The sequence below is a fragment of the Balaenoptera ricei genome, chromosome 1 (assembly GCF_028023285.1).
Source record: "Balaenoptera ricei isolate mBalRic1 chromosome 1, mBalRic1.hap2, whole genome shotgun sequence".
Classification (NCBI taxonomy): domain Eukaryota; kingdom Metazoa; phylum Chordata; class Mammalia; order Artiodactyla; family Balaenopteridae; genus Balaenoptera; species Balaenoptera ricei.
This window is the reverse complement of record NC_082639.1, coordinates 108,422,681-108,450,054: the sequence shown is the minus strand read 5'-3', so window position 1 is coordinate 108,450,054 and position 27,374 is coordinate 108,422,681. Positions and strand designations below refer to the sequence as shown.

Sequence of the window (27,374 nt, the reverse complement as noted above, 5' to 3'; positions counted from 1 at the left end):
TATAAATACTATTCATCTAGAGAAGGAGGCGAGGACGAAACTAAAGATCAAAAGGAAGTCATGTAGGAAGCAGGAAATCAGTGACAGAATGTACAGTACGGGCAGTAAGAATTGGCCCTTTCAGCTTCTTTTAGGAATGAATGTCTGTAGTCAAAGGCCACATTGTCCTTTTATAGTCTACATCACCTTCCTTTTTTTTTTTTAATATTTATTTATTTGTTTGGTTGTGCCGGGTCTTAGTTGCAGCACATGGGCTCCTTAGTTGTGGCAGGTGGGTTCCTTAGTTGCGGCTCGAGGGCTCCTTAGCTGTGGCATGCAAACTCTTAGTTGCAGCATGCATGTGGGATCTAGTTCCCTGACCAGGGATCGAAGCCGGGCCCCCTGCATTGGGAGTGAGGAGTCTTAACCACTGCGCCACCAGGGAAGTCCCACCTTCCTTTTTTTTTCTGGATTAGGTGAAGGCTATGTGTCAGAGAAGGATCTGGACTTCTAATGCCTGGTCTTGCTCATGAAACCTCCTTAAAGACTATGATTGTATTTTTGCATGCCTTACACATGGTGGGTGCCTAAAAATAGCAGAAGAATTCACTGAATGGTATTAATTCCCATTTTGTTGCTCCTGTAGAGGATCTAAATAAGGAGGCAAGCGTTCTGGCGCTATATTCAGTATCATTTACTGGCAAGTAAGAGCAGAGCTGCCACTTGTGTGTGATCTCTGCCCCAGGGGAGGAGAAAAAGGCCACCGCCTGGGGGAAGCTAGCCCACTTAAACACTGTTGCAGGGCCAGCATCCCTGATTAGCACTTGTAACCTTCTTCGAGCAGGTCTCATTTTTCAGCCCCTCAGTTTTCCTTCCTTTCTTTTCCCATAGTCAATGTTTTCTCATAATCAATGTCCCTCAGGCCTTACACTTTTCTCTTGGGTGCTCCTAGAGTACTTTACTCATCCGTGGATCTCCCTAGTTCTTGGTCTTGTTCTCATTTCTTCTGACCTCAGGATTTCATCTCTTCTTCGACTAGGAAGGTTACCTAACATGCTAGGGTAAGGGTAACCTAAGGTAACATTTTGACGCTCTTCAAATCCAGATTTTTTTTTCCAGCAGAAAAAACTATCATCCATTTACTTCTCTATGAGGAGCTGCTATGATCTGCAGGCTTGTCTACAGACCATAAGCAACATGGGAAAAACCCTAATGCTGATCAGTTCAGTAACCTGGAAAGCGATAGTCAGAGGGTACCTATAGTCACTCAACTATACCACTTATAGCTGGATGATAGCTCTCCAAGGCAGGAAAGAAACACATATTTATAATTTAGAAAACATTCTTAGTGTGCAGTACCCACAGAGCTCAATATGGGCCATTCGTCTCATTAAAAAAGGAGAGTTTGGTGCAGTCTCACATCTCCTATCCCTTGAATGCTCTGTCAGTTTCCAGTAGCCTGAATTTGGCCTGCCTCCCAGTGCTGACCTAGTCAGGGGACAGAGTGACTTAGTCACTCCATTCCCCGGCCTCTCCTCATTGCCTCAGCCAATGTGTTGGCAGTCTAATTATTTGCTTTTACTCCAAACCTGAGGGTGTGTCACCTGTGAGGTGGAGATGAAGCTGACCCACCTGGATGACATTCCAATCAGGTAAGGTAGCACTTGCTCTCTTCAAAGCCTCAGGAACTGGCTTCTCTTCTTTACCTACCTGTTGCTAGGCCTCTGATGGCCTTAAACTCCCATTATTACATCCTCAGGGGATTTGTCAAGACCAGAATAGGAACAAGCCCAACAGCCTTGTAGTTAATGTCCTAACATAGCTCTCCTGGGGACCAGCACTTGCAATAATTGAGAGCTGATAGGTTCTATTTACAACAATGTACCTCCAGTGAGCTTTACTACTATTAGGGCCTGGAGGCAGGATTTTCTGCTTAGTAGTTCCCCTAGTGCCTAATCTTAGGAACCCTTTAGAAGATGTGGGAACTTAAATGGTATCACTGAACTCTTCTCTCTTGCTGTTTTATTATTCCTAGGTTCTTAAAGTAATTGATTAAATAGTTGACTGATGAGCAAATGCTCGTGAAGACTAACAGTTCAAGGCAATTGTTAAGATTCCAATTGACTGGTAAAGCCATTTATAGTTTAGGATTTTATGGGAAGTCTTTAAAAGGACATGATACAGGTTGGGCCTTGAACTCTAGGGAGAAAACTTATAGACAGAAGAAAGGAAGGTGGGTAGTAGGTGCTCTAACTGGCTTGCTAGTGTTGATTGCAGGTCTCTTCCTGACTCTGTGTTCAGTGACATCATATTAGTGGCATGAAATATATCATGCTAGAAATATTTACACAATGGAAATTGGTAAAGGCTATAAATCAGGGTCTTTTCTACCTGGAGAGCTGGTTGTTAATATTTACCATTGATGGTAAAGAATGCAGAACACCACTGGAGAGATGGAAATTAGTAAGCCACATTCTGGAGTTAGTACTAGACTGGGGTCAGATTGTATAGGATCTTACAGGGCAGACTGAGGAATTTTGGCTTTATCCTATAGATATCGAGGAATTGTTGATGGCTTTATATTAGCTGAGATGCTTTTCGTTACAAGCAATAGAAAAGCTAAGTTCAAAATTGTTTAAACAATAAGGAAGACGTATTCTTATATAATAAGAATTTCAAGGAGGACGGCTGAGGGTTGGCTAATTCAGCAGTTCACCCAAGACCCAGATTCTTTTCATTTTTTTTGCTCTGCCATCCTTAGTATGTCACCTTGTCCTCCAAACAGAACAGCAGTTCCAAATCCAGCAACACTCAGCAGCAAAAGGGAATCATTTCTTATTTCTCTTTGTTTCTTTGTAGGAGCAAGGAAGTCCATCAGATTTCCTCAAATCTCACATTGAAGAGAATTTTATCATATTCCTAAACCAAGTACTGGCAAGGGGAATGGAACCCCGTGATTGGTTTAGATCCATCAGTATTTCACCCATCTCCCTCCCACTCAGCCCCCACCCCTCCACTGGAGTCAATCTCCCCTGAAGCCCATGGTCACATAGGGAAGGATGGCTGCTTAAACATGATCAGGATTGTATAAGCAAGGGCGGGGAAGGGGGATGGACATTGGTTAAGCAAGCAACATGCTGCTACAGCTTTTGAAAGGAGAGAAAATATCAGTGAAACATTTTAGGAAGCATAATCTAGCAATGGTATGCGAGCAGATAGAAGGCCTGGAAATAGACCCAGTTATATTATTACGAGTCTAGATGTGACTCTATTATAAAATAGAGTCTGATATGTACTACCAAAGCAATGGTTCTCAACTGCCAATTCATTCATTCATTCACTCAATAGATATCTAATGAATGACTGCCACGGGTAAAGCACTATGCTAGGTACTGTAGATAAAACGGTGAACATATCTGGTGGAGCTTCGCAATCTAACTGATGAATCAAATATCGATGAAATAATCTACAAGTAAATGTAAATTTATAACTTGGTTAAGTGTTATGAAGGAACCCAAGATGTTTGTTTTCTATTTTTTAAATTGAGGTAAAGTTCACACGGTGAAATGTGCCGATCTTAAGTACACAATTTGATGTACATGTGTAACAGCTACCTCATCAAGATATAGAATATTTCCGTCACCTCAAAAAGTTCCCTTATGCCCCCTTTCTATTCAATCCCCACTTCCCCCCAATATGCAACCATAGTTCTTTTTTTTTCTTTAATAAATCTATTTATTTATTTTTGGCTGCCTTGGGTCTTTGTTGCTGCGTGCGGGCTTTCTCTAGTTGTGGCGAGCAGGGTATACTCTCCGTTGCCGCGCGCGGGCTTCTCATTGCGGTGGCTTCTCTTGTAGCGGAGCACGGGCTCTAGGTGCACAGGCTTCAGTAGTTCTGGCACTCGGGCTCAGTAGTTGTGGCTTGCAGGCTCTAGAGCACAGACTCAGTACTTGTGGCACATGGGCTTAGTTACTCTGCGGCATGTGGGATCTTCCCGGACCAGGGCTCGAACCCATGTTCCCCTGCATTGGCAGGTGGATCCTTAACCACAGTGCCACCAGGGAAATCCCTGCAACCACAGTTCTGATTTCTATTATCATGGTTACTTTTGCCTGTTCTCGAATTTCATATAAATGGCTTCTTTTTCTCAACAAATGATTTTAAGATTTATCCATGTTGCTGTGTTTAAAGGGAATTTATTTTTTAAAAATTGTATTCCATTGTTTGATTAGTGTATTTGTCATTTTTCTGTTGGTAGACATATGAGATGTTTCCAGTTTGGGTCTATTATGAATAATGTTCCTATGAACATTTACGTAAAAGCTTTTTGTGCACATCTGTTTTCATTTCTATTGGGTAAATACCTACGAGTGGAATTGCTGGGTCACAGAGTAGGAAAGCGTTTCACTTTATAAGAACTGTGGATTTTTTAAAAAATATAGATTCATGGTCCTCAGTCCTAAGAATTCTGAGTTAGTCATCTGAGGTTCCTAGGCACATACGGTATGTAGTTTTTAAGACTCCACAGAACCACTGGTCTAAATTATAGTGGTAGTGGAAAGGAAGTTATTTTGGTTTGGTTTTCTGTTCTACCACAAAAGCATATAAATGCAAACAATTGCCGGGTGTTTTATTTTTGGTTTGTTTTTTGTTTTCCTGGTTAGCTGCAAAATAGCTTTCTCTGAACATTTCCCCCTACTCTATCCATTAGCCCAGGTGTTGAAATAATCTCTCCTTTTAGTTTCTCTGCTGAAAGGCAAAGCTCTGTTTTTTCTGCTCTTGCTTAAAGTGAAGTGAAAACTCAGGGAGCTCTTTGGAGTAGCCCTTAGAATTGCTAAAATGAGTAAACAGGCCTTTAGGGTGGAGGAGAACTCTGTACTGAATGGCAGATAAGGCTGTGTGGCCCTGTGTATACTGGTAGGGTTTTCTCTGCTGTTTTTACTTTCCTTACTGTTTTTCTACCTGTCAGCAAAAAATAATCACCTGTGTTCTGACTTCCCACAATGACACTGGACAGCTGCTTCTGAGCATTTAGCATAGTGATAGCCTGAATGGCTGCACATCACTACAAAAGAGGTCCCCTGCTTCTAGGCAGAGAAACTGACACATAGGAATAGGGAATCACTTAATGGATTAGGGGCTGGCTGAGCTGGGACCAGAACCCAGGTGGCCTGGCTCCCAGCCCGGCTGACCACACTGTTACCCATACAGCCTGGGCTGACCCAAAACAAGCAGCCCATTGAGCAACTGCACAAACAACAATGAGTGATGGATGGTCAGAGCAAGAAACAGGCACAAAGCAACTGCAACCCCATCACTTCCTGGCCCCTAAATTTCCAGGCAAGCCTATAAAGTGTGGTCACTTAAATGAGTTTGGCCAGCAACTTGGCCCAGCTTTCAAATTTGGAAACTTTTTGTAGTCACTGCCAAAAGTAAAAGTCGGCCTTGTACTGAGTGGTGGAGAATGCCTTTGAACGTCACACCTGGTCATAATAAGTATGCGGTAGTGGAGTTAAGACTAGAAAGACATAGTTAACAGATGGGCATAACCTGGTCCTGGGAGGGCCTTGGTGAAACAAGACAGCTTTAGAATTTTGAGGCTCCTCATCTGTGGACCTTTCCTCCTACCTCAGATTTAGCTGGCAAGGGGTGGGTGTGATCCATGGAGTTCAGTGACCAAGTCTCATCCTACGCCTCCTCAAATCTGCCACTGAACAGTATCCAAAATTTGTAGTCCCCACATGCTTGTCCCCCAAATGCCTCTGCCTGCCAACCTGTATTGTTGGTCCTGGATGTGCCTCATGCTAGGTACTCTGATCTGCTTGGCCTTGGTATAGCCCTAGGCCCTAAATCTTCAACTCTAAATCCAGGATATTCCCAAGAAATATAGCTGTCTAGGAAGTTTCTTGTTTCAGATGTCAATTTTCTAGTCTTGAGCTGGGTAATTCTAAAGTGTCTATGCTCCCCTCTTTCCCTTTAGAAACTGAGGACTTCAGAAAGTAGTGAGGGGACAGAAAAGTTGACTGTAATATTTGTTTTTAAATAGGCCTAATGGGCACAACATTTTGAAAATGCAAACCAGTTGCCACAATGTTAGGAATCTGAATTAAAAGTTAGCATTTCTTGGGCTTCCCTGGTGGCGCAGTGGTTAAGAATCTGCCTGCCAAGGCAGGGGACTAAGGGTTCGAGCCCTGGTCCCGGAAGATCCCACATGCCGCGGAGCAACTCAGTCCCAGCGCCACAGCTACTGAGCCTGAGCTCTAGAGCCCGCAAGCCACAACTATTGAAGCCCGCGCGCCTAGAGCCCTCAACGAAGAGTAGCCCCCTAGCCCCCGCTCGCTGCAACTAGAGAAAGCCCGCGCGCAGCAACGAAGAGCCAACACAGCCAAAAATAAATAAATAAAATAAATAAACTTTAAAAAAATTTAGCATTTCTTTGGTCAGATTATAGCAGGGGCTGGCTCCATTTTGTGTTTGTCATAAAGAGGTATTTATTAAATGTCTCTTACCTGAAACTGTCCACGTTCGTCTAATATTTATTCATTCAACAAATATGGAAGGTCTGCTATGTGCCAGGCAAGGCTTATGCTCCCATAGCCATAGGTCCTTGTAAATCACACAGCACATATGTGAGTTCTGCCGTATACAATACAGTTTTATGTGTTTTACTAAAGCATAAGACCCTTGATGCCTCGAATTATGTCTTATTCATTTTTGTGTCCCCAGTATCAATGAGCACAGTGCCTTGCACGTAGTAGGGACTCAATATTTGTGAATTGAACTATGCTACAGCATAGTTGTTGTACAAGGCTGTTAATAGGCATTACCAAAAAAGCACTACATAACTTGTTTTGCTTGCGCTAACAGTCTAAGGCAGATATGTCAATAGGGTATCATCATTACGCAAGTAAATAAATATTGAATATTTACAGAGAAAAGTATTCGGTTGGCCAAAAAGTTCGTTCGGGTTTTCCCCTAACATCTTACACTATGTTCACTGCAGGAGTGAAGGAGAGTGCTTAACTGGGTGGAGATTGGTCTGGAAGAAGTGTTAATTTTCCTCCGGTCAGTCCAGAATGATCATGTAGAGTAACCAGAATTTCAGTCTTCTCATTCTAAGTACTTTCATCCCTCTCACCTTTCTAGAACTACCCCGCCTCTTTCTGCTTCTTCCCAAAGGGCTGTGTCCGACTGACTACACCTCAAAGTCTCAAGAGTCCACCCAGTAGCCCTCCAGCTTCGGTTCAAGAACTCTCCAGAACAGGGGCTTTAGGTACACGGGCCAGGAAAACACAGGGTCACGCGCGGGGCAAGCGCCAAACTGGCCGCAGCTAGGGGAGTGGCGCTAAGGGCGGGGCTGCTACGGGGTGGGGCGGGGCGGGGCTGGGCGGGAGGAGGCCCGGGGGCCGCTTGGGTGTCACCACCAACCCGCTCCGGCCGGAAACTGGCTCTTGTTTCCGGCCGGACGGCCGAAAACCACCGATCCTGAACCAGCAGCCGGAGTCGGAGTGGCGACCGAGTGTGGAGCAGGCAAAAAGCCACTGGGGGAGGCCAGTCCAGATCACTCCCGTCTGGCTCCAGCTCCTGATCCTGTGCGGAACAACAGCCGCGGTCTCAGTCTCTGCCACCGCCTCCGCCTCCTTCGTCGACGGGGGAGGGGCCGGCCGGACCCCGGGGTCACAGCAGAGGAATGAGGAGAGGCAGCCGGGCCCCGCGCTCCGCCCCGGCCTAGGGCCTTGCCCCGGGAGCCGCGAGGGTAACGGAGCCCCCGCCTTGTCACCCTCCCCCGTCTGCTCCCGCCCCTCCCGCCTCTTCAGACTCCCAAACTCTGACCCTCTGATCGCCACTGTCCCCCATCTCCTTTCTGATTATATTTCACCCTGAGCCATCTCCTCTCGGCACCCCCTCTTCGCCCTGACTGTTCCTTGCTTGGCCCCAACCTTTCCCCGGTTACTTCTCCCTTTCACCTGCGTCCCGCCTTCCCAGCCCCCCTTCCCCGTTCGTGGCCTCCCTTCCTCAGCTGTGCTGGGCAGTTTGGACGGTCCTCCCTTGTCAGCTAGACTTTCGGGGAGGGATGGTGGAGTTTTAAGGTGGCTAGGAGTGCAGGGTACTACCCTCATTGTAGGATAAAGTTCATTTTAAAGTCTCAATATAAAAGTAAAAAGAAAACAAGCTGTTCTCCCCTGTCGATAGCCAAACTGAGGTGCGTCCAGTAATGGAGGAAGGGAGCGAAAAAAAAGTGTGTGTGTGTGTGTGTGTGTGAGAGAGAGAGAGAGAGAGAGAGAGAGAGAGAGATTGATTCTAGGGCAGGCTTATGAACTTTAGAAAAAAGAAAAGTTGCCATGAGCCGATGGAAACTTTAGAAGCTGATGATGAGTAAGCCGGGGGCTGCGTGATCTCACTCCTCTTCTCATAATTACTAGGTTAACGGTGTGGCTCCGGTCGGGATGGAACGGGATTTGTTTACTGGGACGGCGTATTTTTAGCTTGTCGGCTCACAAGGACCAGCGCTCTGAGTCTCTTCTCTCCGCCTCTCTCTTCCCCTCCGTCTTTCCTTCTCTCTCTTCCTCTCTCTTTTTCTCAACCCCCTGCCCCCGCGCCCCACCCCCGCCACGGTCTAGGTAGTCTCTCTGGAGCCCAGGTGGCTTCTCTGGGCACAATACAGATATAAAAATAAGTTCAAAGAAATTTTCTGTAAGAGATTCTCCCCAGCTCTTCAGGGAGTTTTCTTTTCATGAATGCAAAGGCAAAAATTAGTTGACTTTTAGTACATATATGTATAAAATACTTTATAGAAAATCAGAAACGGGTAATTGTTCAGTCTTTGGCTTCTCATACTGTATATTTAGATCTTAGAGGACGCTGGATCCCTTTGTCTTTCAACCTATTTCTAAAGTGGGAAAGGACAAAAGTAGAAGAGGTAGTGAGTGATAAGGCAGGTCCAAAAGGATAGCTAGTCCTAAATCTTTTAAAAACATTTTCTATACTGTATAACTTTAAAAAACAGAAACTTTCTTTCCTAATAAATGAGATTGCATTCTTGATGGGATGGAGAAGACAGCAGGGGCTTATGCTGGGTGCCTAGGGAGAATCAGACTTGTAATTAAACATTTGCTGTGCATAATTTACAAATGAATATATTATGGGCAAACAGTTATACTCTTTGTCCTCATTGTTTTTCCGAGCCTTTCTTTTAAAGGTTAGTAACCAACCTGCTGTGCTAGTCTATTGATATTTTGAAGGCTGGACAGAACTGTAAAATAAATGAAATTGATGTTGCTCATCTGGAAGCTGAATACCAGTCTGTTCTAATTTCCACTAGCTACCCAGCATGCCTCAGAGCACCTCCCTGAGTTAGTGGCCAGTTACTATGTACTTAGAGATTACAAATGAATACACATATTAGCTCATGGTAGGAATAATTGAGATGATAAATACGCTGAAAAGATTTTCCAAAACTGAAATAGATTATTTTTCGATTTTTTCCATTTCGGATTATCAGCACCTTTCTACCGATAATCATCCATTAACATGAATAATTTAGAGTTGAACAGATATCCACTTTGGACAGTACGCATTCAAGCAGGAAGGAAAGATGGAAGGAAGATAGTTTCCAAACTATTACTATTTTTGTTGTTGTTGTTGCCTGCTTTGACTTATCCCTTTCATTTAATGCCAAAGACTCCTTTGTGAAAAAAAAAAGTAAACCTTTGCCAAAGAAAGGGCTGTCTACTGACTTGTATAAGGCAGGCTGATCAGTAATGATTGTTAATTACTAGTTGGACTTTGTGTAGTTATGTTACCAACAACGTGAAAATTTTCCTGAAGCTTCATTTCGTTAATCTCTTTCTTTTGGGACCCTTATTGAAATTGATTTAATTTGAAGGGTAATATCTGATTTTTAAAAATCATACATGCTGTTCCAGAGTCTGTTGACTATCAATAGTTGTTTTAATTTATGAGTTAGTTCGTGCCAATATTAGTGATGATATCTGGCAAATTCAATTCATATCTGTATTTAGCAACTTCCCCTAGTTGAACTACATATATTATTCCAGGGGTTGGGGGTGGGGATTGAAGGAGTGAATAAACTCTAGGAATAAGTGTAGGGCAGCCCAATAGCCCATCACTGTTTTCAGTTCTCAGAAGGCTTTGTTTGGAATTTTGAGATTCAATATATATGTAACCAAGTGAATTATGATGGAATAACTCAGTATTAAAAATAAGTTTTCAGACTGTTATGAGGGCACTAAGTGCCACTTGTTAAAGTTTTAGAGCTCCTGAATGTCTCAAGCATGCTAAGTATGCTGGCGGAGGACTTTATAAGGGAGCATGCGTTCTTCTTACCCCAGACATTCATCCCATCAAGGGAAAAATCCTGAAACAATGCTTTGAAGTGTGACTTCAGCAGTATCTTTCCTATGCAAACTTAGGAGCTGTGGAATGGCAGCCTGGAATCTTCTCAACAGCCCCTGATAAATCAGACAATTAAAATCTGTGTAACTAGAATGTAGATGCAGGACAGTTTTATCATGAATGCCTGAAATTAGTTGATTTTTTAATATGATAGAAGAAGGAAGTTGATTTTTTTTTAAGTAATAAATCCTTGCTGAATAATGACTGAACACTCCTGTGGATAAGGCAGTTTCCAAGTGCCAGTGACAGGCTTTGGGGAGATATAAAAGGTGTAAAAACAGGTGTTCTTGCCCTTGGGACAAGGGTGATGTTGGGGAAGGCAGTATGTAAATGAGAAAGCAGACTATTATAAGCTTTAACATTTAAGAAAAAACATAAAAACAAAACCAAGTTTAATGTGCTACAAATGAAGTATGTAGAGACTAGAAAATTCGAAGTAACAAAGTATGAATGAAGTAAATTAGGGAAGATTTCTGAGTCAGTAAAATTTGAAATGGACTTGGGAGGCTATGGATTAGAGTCATAATGAGGCATGGGCTGTGGAGTTAGATGGATCTTGGTTCAAATTGTGGTTCTACTTTTTACTAATGTGACCTTGGGCAATTTACTTCTCCATCCTTATCTATATAGGGCAATTTACTTCTCCATCCTTATCTATATAATAGGTGTGAGCATTCAACTAAATAAAATAGTTGTTCTGTGTTAGGAGTAAAAGGAGATAAAAGATCTTCTGGGCAGAAAGTATAGAATGTACAGTGTGCAATGATGGTATGAATGACTAAGTTGTGTTTTGTGGGGAGAATAAATGAGAGTGACTGGAGAAAATGTGGGTTGGTCAAGTCATGGGTAGAGCAGGCGAGAGGGTGGAGGGGACTCAGAGGCCAGACTCTGTTGGGTGTTGATGAAAGGGTCAATAGAGTCATTGTAGGTCCTTGAACAAAGGATGGATTTAATGAGAAGTATTGAGCCCTCTGATCCAAGAACTCAGGGACAAGGAGTCAGGCACCGGTAAATTGTGACTCTCGGTAAATTGTGACTCTCGTACTTCTCTTCTGGACCATCCTGGCCTAAAGAGATCAGCCAGGAGACATAAGATTCCTTGTAGAAAATTTTGTATTTACACACCTTACTCACCATGTTGAGCTCTGCTTGTGACTGTCTGATGTACCAACCTGTGGGGAAGTCTCAAGGCTATGGCTGGATTCTCTTCAAGAGCTTATGGTAAGGACAGTGTCATGTTTCCAGTGCATTGAACTTTCAGTTATCTCTGCTATTGTAGGGAGCACTAGTATAGGTAATTCAGAACTTCAGAAAGAAATTTCTTGGTTTGAAAATGCATTATTTTTAAAAACCAGACTTATTTTAGTGTTTTGGGGATCATACTGATGAAATGAATTTGCATTTCTAAGCCTGAATTACCTGATAATGAGGAAAGTATACTGATGGTGAAGAAACGTCAGTCTTGAATTAAAGATTTTGCCTCGGAAATCCATAAAATGAAAAGTCCATATGAGGGTAATTAAGACTGGGCTATACTGAGTATGTTAATGAAGACCAATTTCTTTTCAAAATCTGTGTGGGTCCAATGTGGCCTCAGGCTGTCTGCCTTATTCCTAAGAGCTATTGGTAGAAGATGCCTATGTTGCAGCCTGAATAAGTCTTTACTCACAATATCTGGAAGAGTCCTACTGCGTGATACTGCATTGTTGAAGATTAAGCTGGCTTTTTCGAAATACTTAGGCTTTGTAGAGGGTCTTCAGATATTAGCTCCTTTGAAAATCTATTAGATTTTTCCTCCTGAAGTAAACTTGTTTGAAAATGTGGCCAATTTAAGAAAAAAAAAAAAGAAAAAGGAATGGGGAGAAGTCCACACTTAAGAAGTAAACAAAAAAATCACACAGCTGTTCTTCCATCCTTGTTCTTTCAGTTGACTTGCTTTCCTTCATCCTTGCCTACCCCCAGCCTTCTCATAATCATTACCAAACTATGTGCTTGTGATGTCATGGGCACAGGATTATTATTTACCACTTAAGTCAGGAGATTGAAGTATTTCTGAGCTAAAATTCAGAGATGGAAAAATCAGGCATCTTAATTTATACAGTTTAGTTCAGGATTATTTTTAACTGTGTTTTTTAGGATTATCTCATACCTTATACTATAAGAAATAGTTTTTGATAGGAGAGACTACTAAGCTGTTATCTTTAGTGACCTGCTGTGAATTTAGTTCTACTAAGTGGTACGGAGGATTAGGAAAAATGACAGTTTTGTGCCCTTGAAGAATTTACAGCCTAGTTGGGAGTAAGGGGAATAGGAAGGAATGAATACCTATTGAGCCTCTTTATGCCAGAGAAAATTTTAAAATGTGAAAGTGTATTATCATTTGCATAATACAGACCTCATACCATAGGTATTTTGGGAGAAGAGTACTCAGGTAGTTATGAGTGATGTCACAGAGGAATTGTAACTTACTCCAGATCTTAAAAAAAAATTGTATTAGGTACAAGAAATGAAAATGAAGCAAATAACAAAAAAATCATTTAATTTTGGAGCTGAGAGGGATCAAGCAGAAGCCTGGGTGCAGGAATGAACTTGGAATGTTCTTGGGGCAGTGATGAGACTGACCTGAGTTGCAGTGAATAGTAGTAAAACACAGGTGGTTAGAATGGTCTGGAGCTATGTTTGTAGAGGGTCTTAAAAGTCAGGCTTATAAGTTTAGATCTTAAACGATGGAAAATAGCTAACCACTGAGAATTTTTTATTAGGATTGTAATATGATGATATTGGGAAATAGATTGGCTTGGAGGGAAGGGAGATTAGCAGCTGGGATGTGTGAAGTGATGAGGCCTGAGCTAGAGTTGTGGAGGGTGGGTTAAGGAGGGGAAAGAGTGACAAAGAGATTGTGAAGGAAAAAATTGAAATCAGTGCGGGCTGGATGTGGAAGATGATGGAGAGTGATCAATCAAACATAACGATAGCATTTTAAGCCTGGGTTTCTGAGACACTGACTGGGGTAAAGAAGTTAGGGAGGTTTCCTCATTTCTTAGGGAAATATGATGAGTTCAGTTTGAGATGTTTTGGATTTATAGTGGCAATGAAACGTCCAAATGAAAGCTGTTGCAGTTGTTAGAGAAGAGCCTACAGCTGGTGGAGAGGTGAGGGTTAATAATGCTTGAAAGTGTGGTTTTGCAGTTCATCAGCATAGATGTGGTAGCTGTAGCCAAGAAAATGAATAAGCTCTCTGAAGACTAGAGTGTAGGGAAAGAGCAGAAGGCCAAAGATAGTGGTACTGATAAATACTACTATTCTCCACTCTTCAGGCCTTCTTAATTGAGTTTTTCTGTCTCCTTTCATGTTTTCCGTTCCTCTGCTCCCCACTCCATCAAATATCCATTGAATGTCTCTTGTAAGCACTGTCTTAGGCACTAAGGAAGCAGATGAGTCAGACAAGATCTCAACCTACAAGGAGGTTATGGGTCTAGTGGGAGGAGAGAGATGTGTCAGTATATAGATGGAATGAAGTGTGATAGGTATTGTGATAGAGGTATGTAGGGGGCAGAGTGGGGGCCTAAAGGTCAGTTCTGCCTTGGACATTCAGAGGTTGGAAAGTGCCTCGCAGAGGAGATGATATTTGAGCTGAGTCTTGAAAGATGAGTTAAGGATATACCCTACAGATGAGAGAGAGAAGTACACTCCAGGCTAAGAAAACAGCATGAACAAAAGCTTAAAGGAACGCAACAGTCAGACTTCTTCAGGTAACTTTTAAGTAATTATTATGGCTGGAGGACAGGGTTGGAGGGCAGGGAAGAGGCTGGAGAAGTAGGTAAGGCCGATCACGGACAGCTTTATCTTGTGCTACACTAAATGATAAGCCATTTAAGGGTTTTTAAGCATTGGGTGATAAAGTAAGTTTCATGTTCTAGAAAGATGATTTTGTTAGTGGTATATAGAGGGTGGATTGGAGAGGAACAAAGCAAAAGACTTTTAAAATAACTTTATTATGTTTAACAGTAATACGTTTGTTGTTGAGTGATCATGTTTGTGGAATCATGGAATCAGAGAACTAGAGGGACTGTTACGCTTTCTTAGTCTCCCTCATTGATTTTCAAATGGAATACCTGAGATTTACTTAGGATCACAGAAGTAGTGAAGTGATAGCTTGGTCTGGAATTCAGTCTTCAGTGGCTGTAATGTGGTAGGTGATTAATAAATGTTAGCTCACCTCTCTCATTCCCTCACAAGTCCCGTTGCAGTGTTTGTTCCATTCTGCCACACTGCATTGAGCTAGAAGACAGAAGAACTTCTGTCGTTTCACTCCATTGTCCTTTTTACTAGCCCAAAGTGAACAGTGGTATTTTCCCAGGTCTGACTGAGGAAAATCTGTCCTGAGAGTACCATGGAGAATAGGGACTTTGACCTGGGGCAGTTGGATGCCCTGGAGTGGAGTGAATAGGATGTTAGGATTCTTCAGCGATAGTGATTCAGATGTAGAAGAATGTCAAGGTATTTGTGTTATTGTGTGTGCAGATGTATTTCTCTCTCCTGCTAAGTTGCCTTCAACTTTTCTTTTAAACTTAGTTTTAAATTGTACCAGTGAAACCTTGGTAAAAGAAATAAGCTATGATAAATTGGGCACTGACAAAAAGTATATCTAAAAAACAAGATTTGTCATTATACTTGGATTCTAAATCTTTCTTCCCCATGTTTTTAATTTCACTGGATTTTTGTGAAGGTAAATTATTTGGGTTTAAAGTGTGAAGTAAGAGTTTGGATTTTGTGTTTTAGTCTTTTTTGCTGGAGAAGGACAGAACAGGTTAGAGGACATCTTAGAGGTCCTTAGATTCCCCTGGGGAAAGTTGGGACATGAGGGGATGTGGAAGGATGGATGCCTTCCATTGGTAAGTCTTCATCGAAACTTAACTGAATTATGATTTCTCTACTCCTTTCTCTGGGCTCTGTCAACATCTCCAGAGAAGGGCCTTGGATTGGCTACTGTCCACTTTAGCAGAGCTGCCAATTCTTAATTCTTTCTCAAGTGGGCAAGGGTACATTTCGTTTTTGTTTATGAGTGTTTGGGGGAGGGGTGGGGAGAGAGGCGGCATAGAATAGCTACTCACAGTGAGTCTTTATGTGAATTCCTATGTAACTGGAAGTTTCCTTGGCTTTGTTTTGGGGCAGATAACTTGGTTACACGGCATTTAAGCTACGTGGGAAGGTGGTTCTCTCTCCTTTCAGTTATCTGACCTAGGATGGCAATAAAAACTTCCGTTCTGTCCATATATGTCAGCCTCCACCTCACTCTGTTCTAAGTGCCTTTTGTGCACACTATGTGGGGGATCTGAAGGACCCTCTTCAGTCTAAAACTGAGCTTATCAACTGTTCCCTTAAAGTTTAGGGGAACCAACCTGCTCCTGATTATTTTTGTGTTAATGACTCCCCTATTCTTCCACCCAGCCCTTTCTTAATTTAAAAATTTTGAATACTAAGATATTTTAAATATTTAGAAAAGTTCAGGGGAAAAAACTCTAACACAATTCTGAGCCCACAACCCAAATTTAATGGATATTAACATTTTGTCATATTTGTTTTAGATCTCTCACTCTCTTTAAGATATAAACTGTTAGGTATTAGATATAGCCAGAGTCCTACTCTGCATCCTTATCCCCTTCCTCTTTCTTGGGAAATGAATCCTGGCCTGAATTGTTATGTATCATTCCATTTCATGTTCTATACTTTTTTAAAAAATGTGTAATATAGACACAAACAACATATAGTTTTATTTTGAAATCATAAATAGAGTCATACTGCATGTATATTTTTGCAAACTTTTCTCTCAACATTGTTTTTCACATTTGTGTACATGTAGATCTAGTTCATTTAATCACCTAATCTTGAAGCCTTTTTCCTCCACTGCCCTCCCCACTTGCCTCATGAAATAATCCTACCCATCAGAGTCCCAGTTTAAACCCTGTCTTCCATGAAAACTTTCCTGATTTTTTTTTTTCTCCTGCAGGCTGTAATCTTTCCTACTTCTGAATCTGCCTATCATTTTATTGGTACTGATCTGGTGGTAGTTGTATATTCTTGTATTTTAGTTTATTTGTGCCCTTAGCATGGCTCTTCTACTATACTGTGAGCTCCTTGAAAGCAGATAAGTAGTTTCTTTTATCTTTGTATCCCTCAGGGGCTTGCCACAGTAACTTAAATATAGTAGGCATTTAGTCGCTATTAGTGACTAAATGGTTAATTAATGAATAAAAAAATACAGTCCTTTGAGTTGGTGAACTGTTTAATTATGAGCGGTATAGTGACCCTGATGAAAAATAAAGCTTATAAAGAAACATTCAGCACTGAAAATTATATAGAAATGCACATAAAAGTTGAGAGCAGTCAAGACTAACTTCCTGTAGGAGATGAGAGCGAACATTCCCTGAGAAATGAAATAGGAATTGATTGGTGATATCATCCCAATGAGGAAACTCCTGGGAATTGATCCTGATGGCATTTGAGGCAATGTGCTCCTGTGGCCAGACTCATTTCACTAGCTATCAAATTCTGCTATTGTCATCAAGGTCTTGACACCTTCACTGGAGATTTATATTGGCATTGGGAAAAAGCAGCCTATCTGTTCACTTAATAAATACTGCTGAGAAACAGGAATTCTTAGGCCTCTAAAAAAGAAAGCCTAAATAATGTACACATTTGTACATATATATGTACTTATACTTTTAACAGCACCTTTTTTATTGATGAGACCAGATTGTATCTCAGCAAAATATTTTTAAGCTTTTAATTCTGGAATGTGTAGTATCAGTATAACATTGTTTAGGCCTCACGGAAGCCCTTCCCTCCCCCCGCCAGGAAGAAATTAAATGTTAAGTTGAACTATAATGAAATTGCAATTTTAGAGGTAAAGTAAGTAAAATATCACCAATGGTTATTGCTTAAACTTATGTTTATGTTGTTATGTTAAATGGTTATTATGTTTAATGGTTATTATGTTAAATGGTTATTGCTTAAGCTTATATTTAATAGTTATCGCTTAAACTGTGATTAAACTTAACATGTCACGTCTTGATTTCCTATGGGGGTTCTGAAGAACATTATTATGGACCTTTCTGAGGGCTAATCCCAAATCTATTTATAATTCTAAAATGCACTTCTGAACTTTAATTTACAACCGATTATCTTTTGTAGTTATCTTTAGCTCAAATTTTTGATAAAATGTTCTTATTTCTCAGCACAGTTAGTATATTTGGGAAGGTTGTAGGGGAATGTGTGAAGGTTATAGGCCAGAGTACCTGGAAGATAAGGCTGAGATGAAAACTTAGGCTGTCAGTAGCTACATATAATTGATTGAATTGGCTTTAATGAGCTTACAGTTCCTTTGAGTAAATGACTACCCCACTATCCTTTCCTGCCACCCCCATATCTCTTCTCTAGTCTTGATAAGGGAGATCTGGTGGTGGGAAGAGAAAATTGCTTGTGGCCCTTGATTTTATTGATATTTGGAGACTTAACAGGGAAGAGGGTAAGAGCCCTCGCTGCTGGCACCAGATTCTTACCCATGGTTCCCCAAACAGTTCTTAGGATAAGAGCGAGGAGGAATGCAGAAGTCAGGGGAAAGAGCAAAGAAACAGAGTAGAGAGCGAGAGTTAGCGGATATTATAGAATAGGATTGAGGAACAGAAATGGGAAAAAGGGATACGTATAAAAATTTAAAGAGATTCTGTTTCCTCTCATCGTTCAAAACCTGGCTTAGAATTCTTTATAAACCTTGTACCTAAACTATATCAAAGTTGTATCCAGGCCACATACCTACTTGGAAAACATCATATATAGACGTCAGCTTTGAAAGTATCAGCTTTGTGTTCTAAAATAATTCTTTGAAAAGTTAGGTCATTTTAAATGAGTTGGTCTACTAGTGCCTTTTGAATCATTAATAACTGACTTCAAAGGAAAAGAAGAGAATTCCTCTGAGGCTTTAGAATGAGTAAGTCTTGATATTTACCTGAAGATAGTCCTAAGTGAGGAATGGAGGCAAGACAATGGGAAAATATAATGCTACTAACAAAAATATTTTGGATAGCATGCTCTCATTTAAAAACTTTGCTGCTCTAATGAGTTCCTTTGTGAGTGTTTGCTTTCATCTTCCCTGAACTGGGAGCTCACCTGGCTGAGTGTTTGGACTCTTCATTTTCTGAAAATTTCCATCAGTACTAAGGACAAGATTATCTGATATGAAGAATACTTGGTCCCTGTTTACTGTCTAGGGATAGAGACTTCCCACACTCCTCAGAATTCTGAAAATAGAATTTGAGAGTTAGACTTAAGATTTGCTGCATCCTAGTTTCTTTGGTTGCCTAAAATAAATTCCTAGCTGTTTGACACAAGATGACCTCTCGTTTTAATATTAAGTTCCTTCTCTCTCACATCATCTTTGTAATTTTTGGTAATATACTAGTTCATTATGGAAATTAAGATTGAAAAAATCATCTACGCAGATTTCCCTTGATGTTTGCTGTCTGGCTGAGACTATAAATTCCTTTCTACTGAACACCTGCTGTGTACTGGAATTTGGACAAGATGCTCTAAGGAGATGCCAAGGAAGTGTTACCCAGTAAATAAACTAAACAAGTAGTAGGAGACTTGGCCCCTTGGGAATTTATATTCTGGGTTAAAATAGGACATAGTGTTATATATTTACACACACATATTTAGAAAAAAAGAAATACAGGCTATGTAGTATTATGTATAATCTCACATAGCATTTTAGAATGGAAAGGAAATTTACATATTGTCATCATTGTCTGGGTGAGGAAAATGAGGCCCAGAATATTTAAATGACTTGTTCAAGGTAGTTACCCTCAACAACAAACATTTTGTTAGATATCTGCCCTCTGAAAAGTTAGGCCTCAGGTATAGAAAGAGTTAAAGTCATCAAGAACTTAATAAGTTATGAAGACTGAATGTTTGCATAAAAAGATAAATAGTAATACAGAGTCATAGGCATTACGTGTCAAGTGAGGGGTACAGTTATATAGAGTTATACAGAAGTTTAGAGGGAGTGGGTAGGGAAAATTTTTACCCTTAGGATAATCTAGGCCTTAGAGAAGAGAGAAGACTGGGTGATTATAGAGGGGAAACATTCAAAGTATGAGAACTTTGAGCTGAGCCCATCTTGCTTGGGGGGCAGAACAAGTAGACATAGTGTTTCACCTAGGAGAGCAATGAGATTAATAAAGTTGGAGAGTTAGGTAAATTGGAGAGGGCCTTAAATCTCAGGCCGAGGAGTTTGGTTTATCCTTACAGTGAAAAATTCCTGAGCAGGGAATTGTATATATAAATAGTATTTGAGGAAAATTGATTCAGCCGTGTGGTGTGAAATGGAGAAAGAGAGAGCAGTTAGAGGACTGTTACAAAAGAGTCTCTACAGGGGTGATGGGAATGGAGAAAGGGGAGAGATTCAAGTGATTTGAAGAAAACTAAATAGAATTTGGTAACTGCTTTTATGGGAAAGGGATAGATAAGAACAATGCTCATGTTTTTATTCTGGGTTATAGCAGTAGGGGAGCTGGGTTTGGTTGGTTTCTGATCTACTCTCCAAAGGGATACCCTGGTGGAAGCAAGCACTGAGTCTAGCCCAACACTCAAATACTGAATACAGAGAGTTTAAGTGGCTGGTGTGCATGCCTCGTAAGTAGTGGAACTTGGTGTAGAGCCCATTCTTTTGACGGTTGTTCAGTGCTCTTTCTACTATATCATACGGCTTAAGAGGAGGTCGGTCAGGTGGTTAAAAACACAGAGCAAATGCCTGGAAGTGAAATGGGAAGTTGAAGACCACATTATGATGAGGTTTAACCACAAGCTGTTTCAGTTCTGCATAGATTTTCCTTATATTTAGGCGCTAAATATGTATACTTAATGTAACAGTGATCTAGGTTTCTTAGAGCTATCTTCTTCTGAGTTTCACTTCTTCACAGTCAAGGAAAAAAGATTCTTTCAGATTTTGGATTTAATTGCATATATTCCCTGACCCCCAATTTTCAAGATAAAATAGTCCTTCCCCCTGCATGTAGATAGGTTGCTTTGGTTACAGACTATAGGTGAAGTAGCCTCAAAGGCCACATTAGTCTTTTTGGAGGAGAGTTTTGGACCCAAATCTTTCAGGCTTATTTACCCTGTCAGCAGTTATGAACAGTTTCCTTACACAGATCTTATTACCTAAAAAGGGCAGTAAATACTGTGAATCAATAGGGTATTTTTGCTAATGGTGTGTTTTTAGAGAATTGAATGGCCTTCTGAAGAATCCTTTATGTTTTGTTTTTAAATATGTAGTCAAGTATATTTAAGATGTGACTCCTTCTTACTCCCTTTTTTTCCTTTCCTTTCCTTTCCTTTCCTTTCCTTTTCTTTTCCTTTCTACCAGGCTTTTATCTATCTGGTAACAGATACCTGCAGATGCAAAATAGCATTTTCTGGATCAGCTAACACTATGTATCTACTATAAGGGTCTGACACTGTTATGTAATTTCATCAGCCAAGATTAAATATTCCTGGATTTTATGTTAGCTCCCTTGTAGTCAACATATTCCAATGTTTGGCTTCTACAATTCTTATTCCATTTTAATCCTTGCTATGACTCTTCTTTTATAACTTTTGACCTGCCTGGGGAATAAAGAGAAGAAAACTTTGCTATTTAATGATGAAGACCCTACCCTGAGTTATACTAAGTGTTTTATATAATCACCTCATTTAATACTGATAACAATTCTGTAAGTTAGGTAGATACTCTTATACCTGCTTGCAGGTAATTCATCCAAAGTATTTATTACTATGTTAATAAAATATTAATTCACCAGAATATTTAGGCGCTGTTTAAGGTACTGAGGGATATCACAATGAATATCAGATGAGGTCCCTGCTAAGGCACAGAGAAGTTAAATAACTTGCCCAAAGTCACATAGCAAGAAAGTGGCAGAGCTAGGATTTAGGTATAGAACCGATGGATTCCAAAGGGAATATCTGCAACAATTATTATCAATACAATATGCTGCTGTTTACATATACTACATGTTCTCTGTAATTGCACAAATCAAGCTATAAAAATAGGTGGGTTCCCCCAGTATTTCTTTTTAAAAAGGCTCTTGATGAATCTGAGAAAGAAATCTGCCTTGGTGCTGGCAAGCACACCTGCACAGTAATGCTTTTTCTCTCTTCCCCTCTACCCACTCTCTCTGAACCCACTCATACCTGGGCATGAACTGGACAGTGAGACCTGCTTTGGCATTTGGATGTGTTTGTGCTTTGAGCACTGGGAGAGTTTTGTTTGTTTCCTTGACTTCCTTGCCCGCTTGCAAGTTCTTTCTTGTAGCACAATGATGAGTAATGTGTTGTTAACCTTGTGATGTGGTCATGCCAGTTGGAATATTTTTTTCTTTGTCCCTTGGTTCTTTCTGATGAGTATGTGACTCTTGGGTCACACTTGCTTTCCACAGTTCATTCAAACAGAGAAGACTTTCTGTATTCAGAGGATTAGAAAATAGTCTCGAGGTTGAGAAGACTGTTAATATTCAATGTCTTCTGCCCAGCTGAAATCCAGTTTTGTTAGCATTTTAGGTTTATTCTTTAGCAAGTGTGATCCAAGAGAATACTTGTTAGATTATGGCCATTATCACCATGTGCCATATCTGGAATGAGTGGTATTCTGGAGTTAGGAGCTTAAAAACAGGCACAGGGAGTTTTTTCATGAGCATTACCTAGCAGAAAGCATTAAAAGATGCTTAAGTCTGTGAGAGTGATGAGCTAAATTCCAGTAGGAGTTGAATTCTAGGGATTAATAAGGTGGGATCAAGGTTGTAAGTGTCAAAACTATTTATTATTGGGGATCCAGTCAATTTAGTATTTGGATTCCAGGAATATCTGGGCATGGCTCATGAGGTTAATGGATGATTTATGTGGGTGTGTCTAGCCTAGTGCTTGATACTTGATTTGGTGCACAATAAACGTTAGTTAAATCTTAAAAAGATACTTGAATGCTGAGTATTGTCACTTTGTCTTCCTAGGGCAGCTGCCTCATCATTAACTGTTCCTTCTTTAGAAGAGTATTTGTTGAGCCTTTAACTGTGGGTAAAGCATTTGGGAAAGGGATTGGGGTAACAAAGATTTATAATATCAGATTCTTGCTGAGACTTAACATTTATAAATTGAATCAGTTAGGCCTAGCATTTAAGGGGGTTATTTGTGATTTTGCTTTGCTAGAGTCAACCCTTTGCTTTTTTGATAGAAATAACTTCTTGACTCTTTGGTAGAATTAAAAATGCTTGCTTTTCAATTCCAGTTAAACTTTGCTTTAGCCAGAAGCCCTAGAGCTATCTAGGGGGGTTTGATTTTTGATATTTGAGATAGTTGCCTATGATGTTTCCTTTTATCCCCTCTCCATTTTTTTTAGTAAATAAGATAATATATTTGAAAGTGTTTTGTGAACCACAAAGCTAGTGGTTGCTATCACCACCACCATCATTACTAATAATAACATTAAAAATATTAATGGAATGGGATTCATTTTTACAGGGGTTGGTTTCCTGGATTAATTTCAAGGAGAAGAACTCAGAGGACAATGGGATATTTGCCAGATGACTTGTGTACTAATTGATACCTTTTGTAGTTTTTGTGGAAGGGAGAAGGAAAAGCAGAGACCTGACACCCTGAAAACTTGGCCTGGTGCTATGTCTTCGTGAAGGGTTACCTATACTACTTTGATGTGCTCTGTGGTGGCAAGAAAATTTAACAGGATTTATCATCTGTTTGACCTTAGAGGCTTATAGTACATTTTACTGGAAGCATCTGTCTACATAGGAAACAACTTATCCCAGTTTATTGGTAAGATCAACCACATTCCTATATTATGGATCTTATAATAAATAACAAAATTATGTTGGTCCAGGATAGTATCTGCCTGGCCTCCCAGTGTAGGAAGATTGAGGAAACAGTGCCTTTGACCAAAATATTTGGTTAGGTGTTATCATTAGAAGCCTTTACAGTCAACTTCTGATGATTGGTGTTCTTAGAGAAGAACATGTGATTTTTATAATCCAAAAGAGCAACTTGTTCAGTAAATTTTGAAAAGACCTCTTACTTTTAAAAATTTCCTTGCCATCCTTTTCTGTCTCTAGTGCCTGGCACTCAGTAAATCTTTGTTGAATAAAGGAAGTTAGCTGACACCGATCTTAGGGTTTTCTCTGGAACCAGCCCATTAGATGAACTTCTAGAAAGCAGGGATAATGCCTTACTAGTTGATGCATGATGTGTCCCCTCCGCTTAGCAGACTGCCTGGCACTGAGCGGGTCTTTAATAAGTGCTTATTGAATGATTGAGTCAGGAGGTTAAAGTTTTCATAAGGGAGAATTGTGTGACCTCGGTGCTGCTGTGCTGATGGTGGCCCTTCCTAAGAGGAAGAAGAAATGTAGCTTTTCTGCAAATAAACGTGAATAAATGTGAATGCGAGGAAAGTGATTGCTTTGATGCTTCCAGGCATTTTACATTTTTGGACAAGGAGAAGTAATGTGTTAAAGGTTGGTGCTTTCTCTCTTGGTTTTTATGTTTTATTCTGTTCAGAATTTAGTTAATGCTGTGATTTCTTAACATATGAGAAGTGTATTATAGCTTCAAACTATCAATAGAAAAGAAAAAGAAAAAATCTCTCCCTATGTCATACATAATTTTATAATTTTATAAAACTTAAATTTTACAGAACTTCAGACCTTAGGGATATAAGGCTAGAAGAATACAGTATTTTCAAATCCAATTTATATTTTTAGTGGTGACGATCAAAACAAAAATGATGATTTGAGCATGTTTTCATGATTTTCTTTATAGATGATTTCCCTTCTCCAATATGGTTTGCTTAAGTGATTAAATTTCCCAGGTACACATTTTTTTCTTTGATATACATCTGTAGAAGTAAGAGATTTATCTGGGTGGCAGGAGGAAAAGATGTTTTCATATATCAATCCACAGTGCAGATTACATGGAGAATTGAAAGTTATCAATATATATGAAGTCAAGTGAAGATTTCTGGAATGGGAGTTAACAGATTTATGTTCTACACACAGTTTTCTTGCTAGTTAGCTGTGTGGCTTTGGGCAAGTCACTTAATCTCACTCACCTGGTTCTCAGTGTTCTTTTTTTTTTTTTTAATTTTATTTATTTATGGCTGTGTTGGGTCTTCGTTTCTGTGCGAGGGCTTTCTCTAGTTGCGGCAAGTGGGGGCCACTCTTCATCGCGGTGCGCAGGCCTCTCACTATCGCGGCCTCTCTTGTTGCGGAGCACAGGCTCCAGACGCGCAGGCTCAGCAATTGTGGCTCACGGGCCTAGTCACGCCGCGGCATGTGGGATCTTCCCAGACCAGGGCTCAAACCCGTGTCCCCCGCACTGGCAGGCAGATTCTCAACCACTGCGCCACCAGGGAAGCCCATCAGTGTTCTTTGTGTAACTTGAGTGTATGGAATGAAATGATCTCTGATATCCTAGTTCTAAAGTCCATAATTCTAGAGTGCCAAACAAGGAAAATAGACTGACTTTCTGTACCTTACCGCCAGCCTTGTTCCACATAAGACCTGAATGTGAAATGTTAATTATGTAAATATTAGAAGTGTATAACCTATATTCCCAGGTAGACTAGACTTGTCAGATTGTATTATATGCTTGTAACTAATTTTGCGTGCATAAATATGAGGCTTGCTTGCTTTTTTTTTTTTTTAATTGTTTGTTTGTTTATTTATTTATTTATTTTTGGCTGCATTGGGTCTTGTTGCCGTGCGCAGGCTTTTTCTAGTTGTGCCGAGCGGGGGCTACTCTTCGTTGCGTTGCGCGGACTTCTCATTGCTGTGGCTTCTCTTGTTGTGGAGCATGGGCTCTAGGCACGTGGGCTTCAGTAGTTGTGGCGCACGGGCTTAGTTGCCCTGTGGCATGTGGGTTCTTCCTGGATCAGGGATCGAACCCGTGTCCCCTTCATTGGCAGATGGATTCTTAACCACTGTGCCACCAGAAGCTTGCTTGCTTTTAAAAGAGAAATTATTATCACAAAAGGTACAACTTATACAAATGAAAGAGACCCACAAATAATGCTCAGGGTTGGAGTTTCTGCTTCTTTTTTTTTTTTTTTTAATTAATTAATTAATTAATTAATTTAATTTATTTATTTTATTTTTGACTGTGTTGGGTCTTCGTTTCTGTGTGAGGGCTTTCTCTAGTTGCGGCAAGCGGGGGCCACTCTTCATCGCGGTGCGCAGGCCTCTCACTATCGCGGCCTCTCTTGTTGCGGAGCACAGGCTCCAGACACGCAGGCTCAGTAGTTGTGGCTCACGGGCCCAGTTGCTCCGCGGCATGTGGGATCTTCCCAGACCAGGGCTCGAACCTGTGTCCCCCTGTATCGGCAGGCAGATTCTCAACCACTGCGCCACCAGGGAAGCTCCTCTGCTTCTTAACTCTAACCTGGAAATAGAAATAGGTGTGTGTTGGCAGGATTGGTGGGGGATGGGGAGGGTGATGGTGGCTAGTAGACAGTGTGGGTGAATGTGGATAGTAGTTATAAAAGCAAAGTATTAAAGAGTTCTTCAGCTTGTGGACTTTGCATGGCTAGACTGATTTCATTTTGCTATAAATCCCTGGAGAACTGACATGAACCCTGTATTCAAATTCAGAATATGTAGGTCCAAGCTCCTTGCTATCTGGGTATCACACAAGCTTTGTAAGCTTCTCTCTGTGTATGTGTTTTCCATCAGAAAAGAGGGGATTAAAAATCTCAAAGGGTATATAATTTTTAAAATTGTTATTAAATGAGGCCATATTTGTGAAAGTGCTTTAAAAACAAAAAATTACAGTGAAAGAGAAGCTATTCTTAGTGAACAGACAGCTGTACAAATGTATTTGTTCATATAGACCTTTATTTTACATATCTATGGGGTGAATGGTGACATTTGAAACCCGTAAATATTCACCAGCCTATTTTAGGTATAGATGAGCTCTTAGTTAACTACACACATGGACTACCATGAATAATTTAGAACCACAAATATTTGTTGGGCATCTGCTATGTGCTAAGCAGTTTGTTAGGCCTGTTTAGAATTTTTAAAGGTATAAAAGAAAGGTGCCAAGCTCAAGGATCTTTTTTTTTTTTTTTTAATTTTTTTTTTACATCTTTATTGGAGTATGATTGCTTTACAATGGTGTGTTAGTTTCTGCTTTATAACAAAGTGAATCAGTTATACATATACATATGTTCCCATATCTCTTCCCTCTTGCATCTCCCTCCCTCCCGCCCTCCCTATCCCACCCCTCTAGGTGGTCACAAAGCACCAAGCTGATCTCCCTGTGCTATGCGGTTGCTTCCCACTAGCTATCTATTTTACGTTTAGTAGTGTATATATGTCCATGACACTCTCTCACTTTGTCCCAGCTTACCCTTCCCCCTCCCCATATCCTCAAGTCCATTCTCTAGTAGGTCTGTGTCTTTATTCCCGTCTTGCCCCTAGGTTCTTCATGACCTTTTTTTTTTTTTTTCCTTAGATTCCATATATATGTGTTAGCATACTGTATTTGTTTTTCTCTTTCTGACTTACTTCACTCTGTATGACAGACTCTAACTCCATCCACCTCACTACAAATATCTCAATTTCATTTCTTTTTATGGCTGAGTAATATTCCATTGTATATATGTGCCACATCTTCTTTATCCATTCATCCGATGATGGACACTTAGGTTGCTTCCATGTCCTGGCTATTGTAAATAGAGCTGCAATGAACATTTTGGTACATGACTCTTTTTGAATTATGGTTTTCTCAGGGTATATGCCCAGTAGTGGGATTGCTGGGTCGTATGGTAGTTCTATTTTTAGTTTTTTAAGGAACCTTCATACTGTTCTCCATAGTGGCTGTATCAATTTACATTCCCACCAACAGTGCAAGAGAGTTCCCTTTTC

At 40.4% G+C, this 27,374-nt stretch overlaps 1 protein-coding gene across 2 annotated transcripts in view; it reads left to right on the top strand.

Moving 5' to 3' along the window:
- The first annotated feature begins 7,425 nt into the window (after positions 1-7,425).
- OTUD7B (OTU deubiquitinase 7B) overlaps positions 7,426-27,374 on the top strand; it is a 56,974-nt gene continuing 37,025 nt past the window's right edge. Inside the window, exon 1 of one of the 2 annotated variants that reach the window (XM_059929879.1) lies at positions 7,426-7,735. Coding sequence is in view for 1 of the 2 variants with exons in the window: in XM_059929869.1 (XP_059785852.1) it covers positions 11,589-11,616 (28 nt within the window). In the remaining variant the exon portion in view is untranslated. Of the gene's footprint in view, positions 7,736-11,364; positions 11,617-27,374 lie in introns of those variants that run through there. The other variant, XM_059929869.1, reaches the window with a different exon arrangement.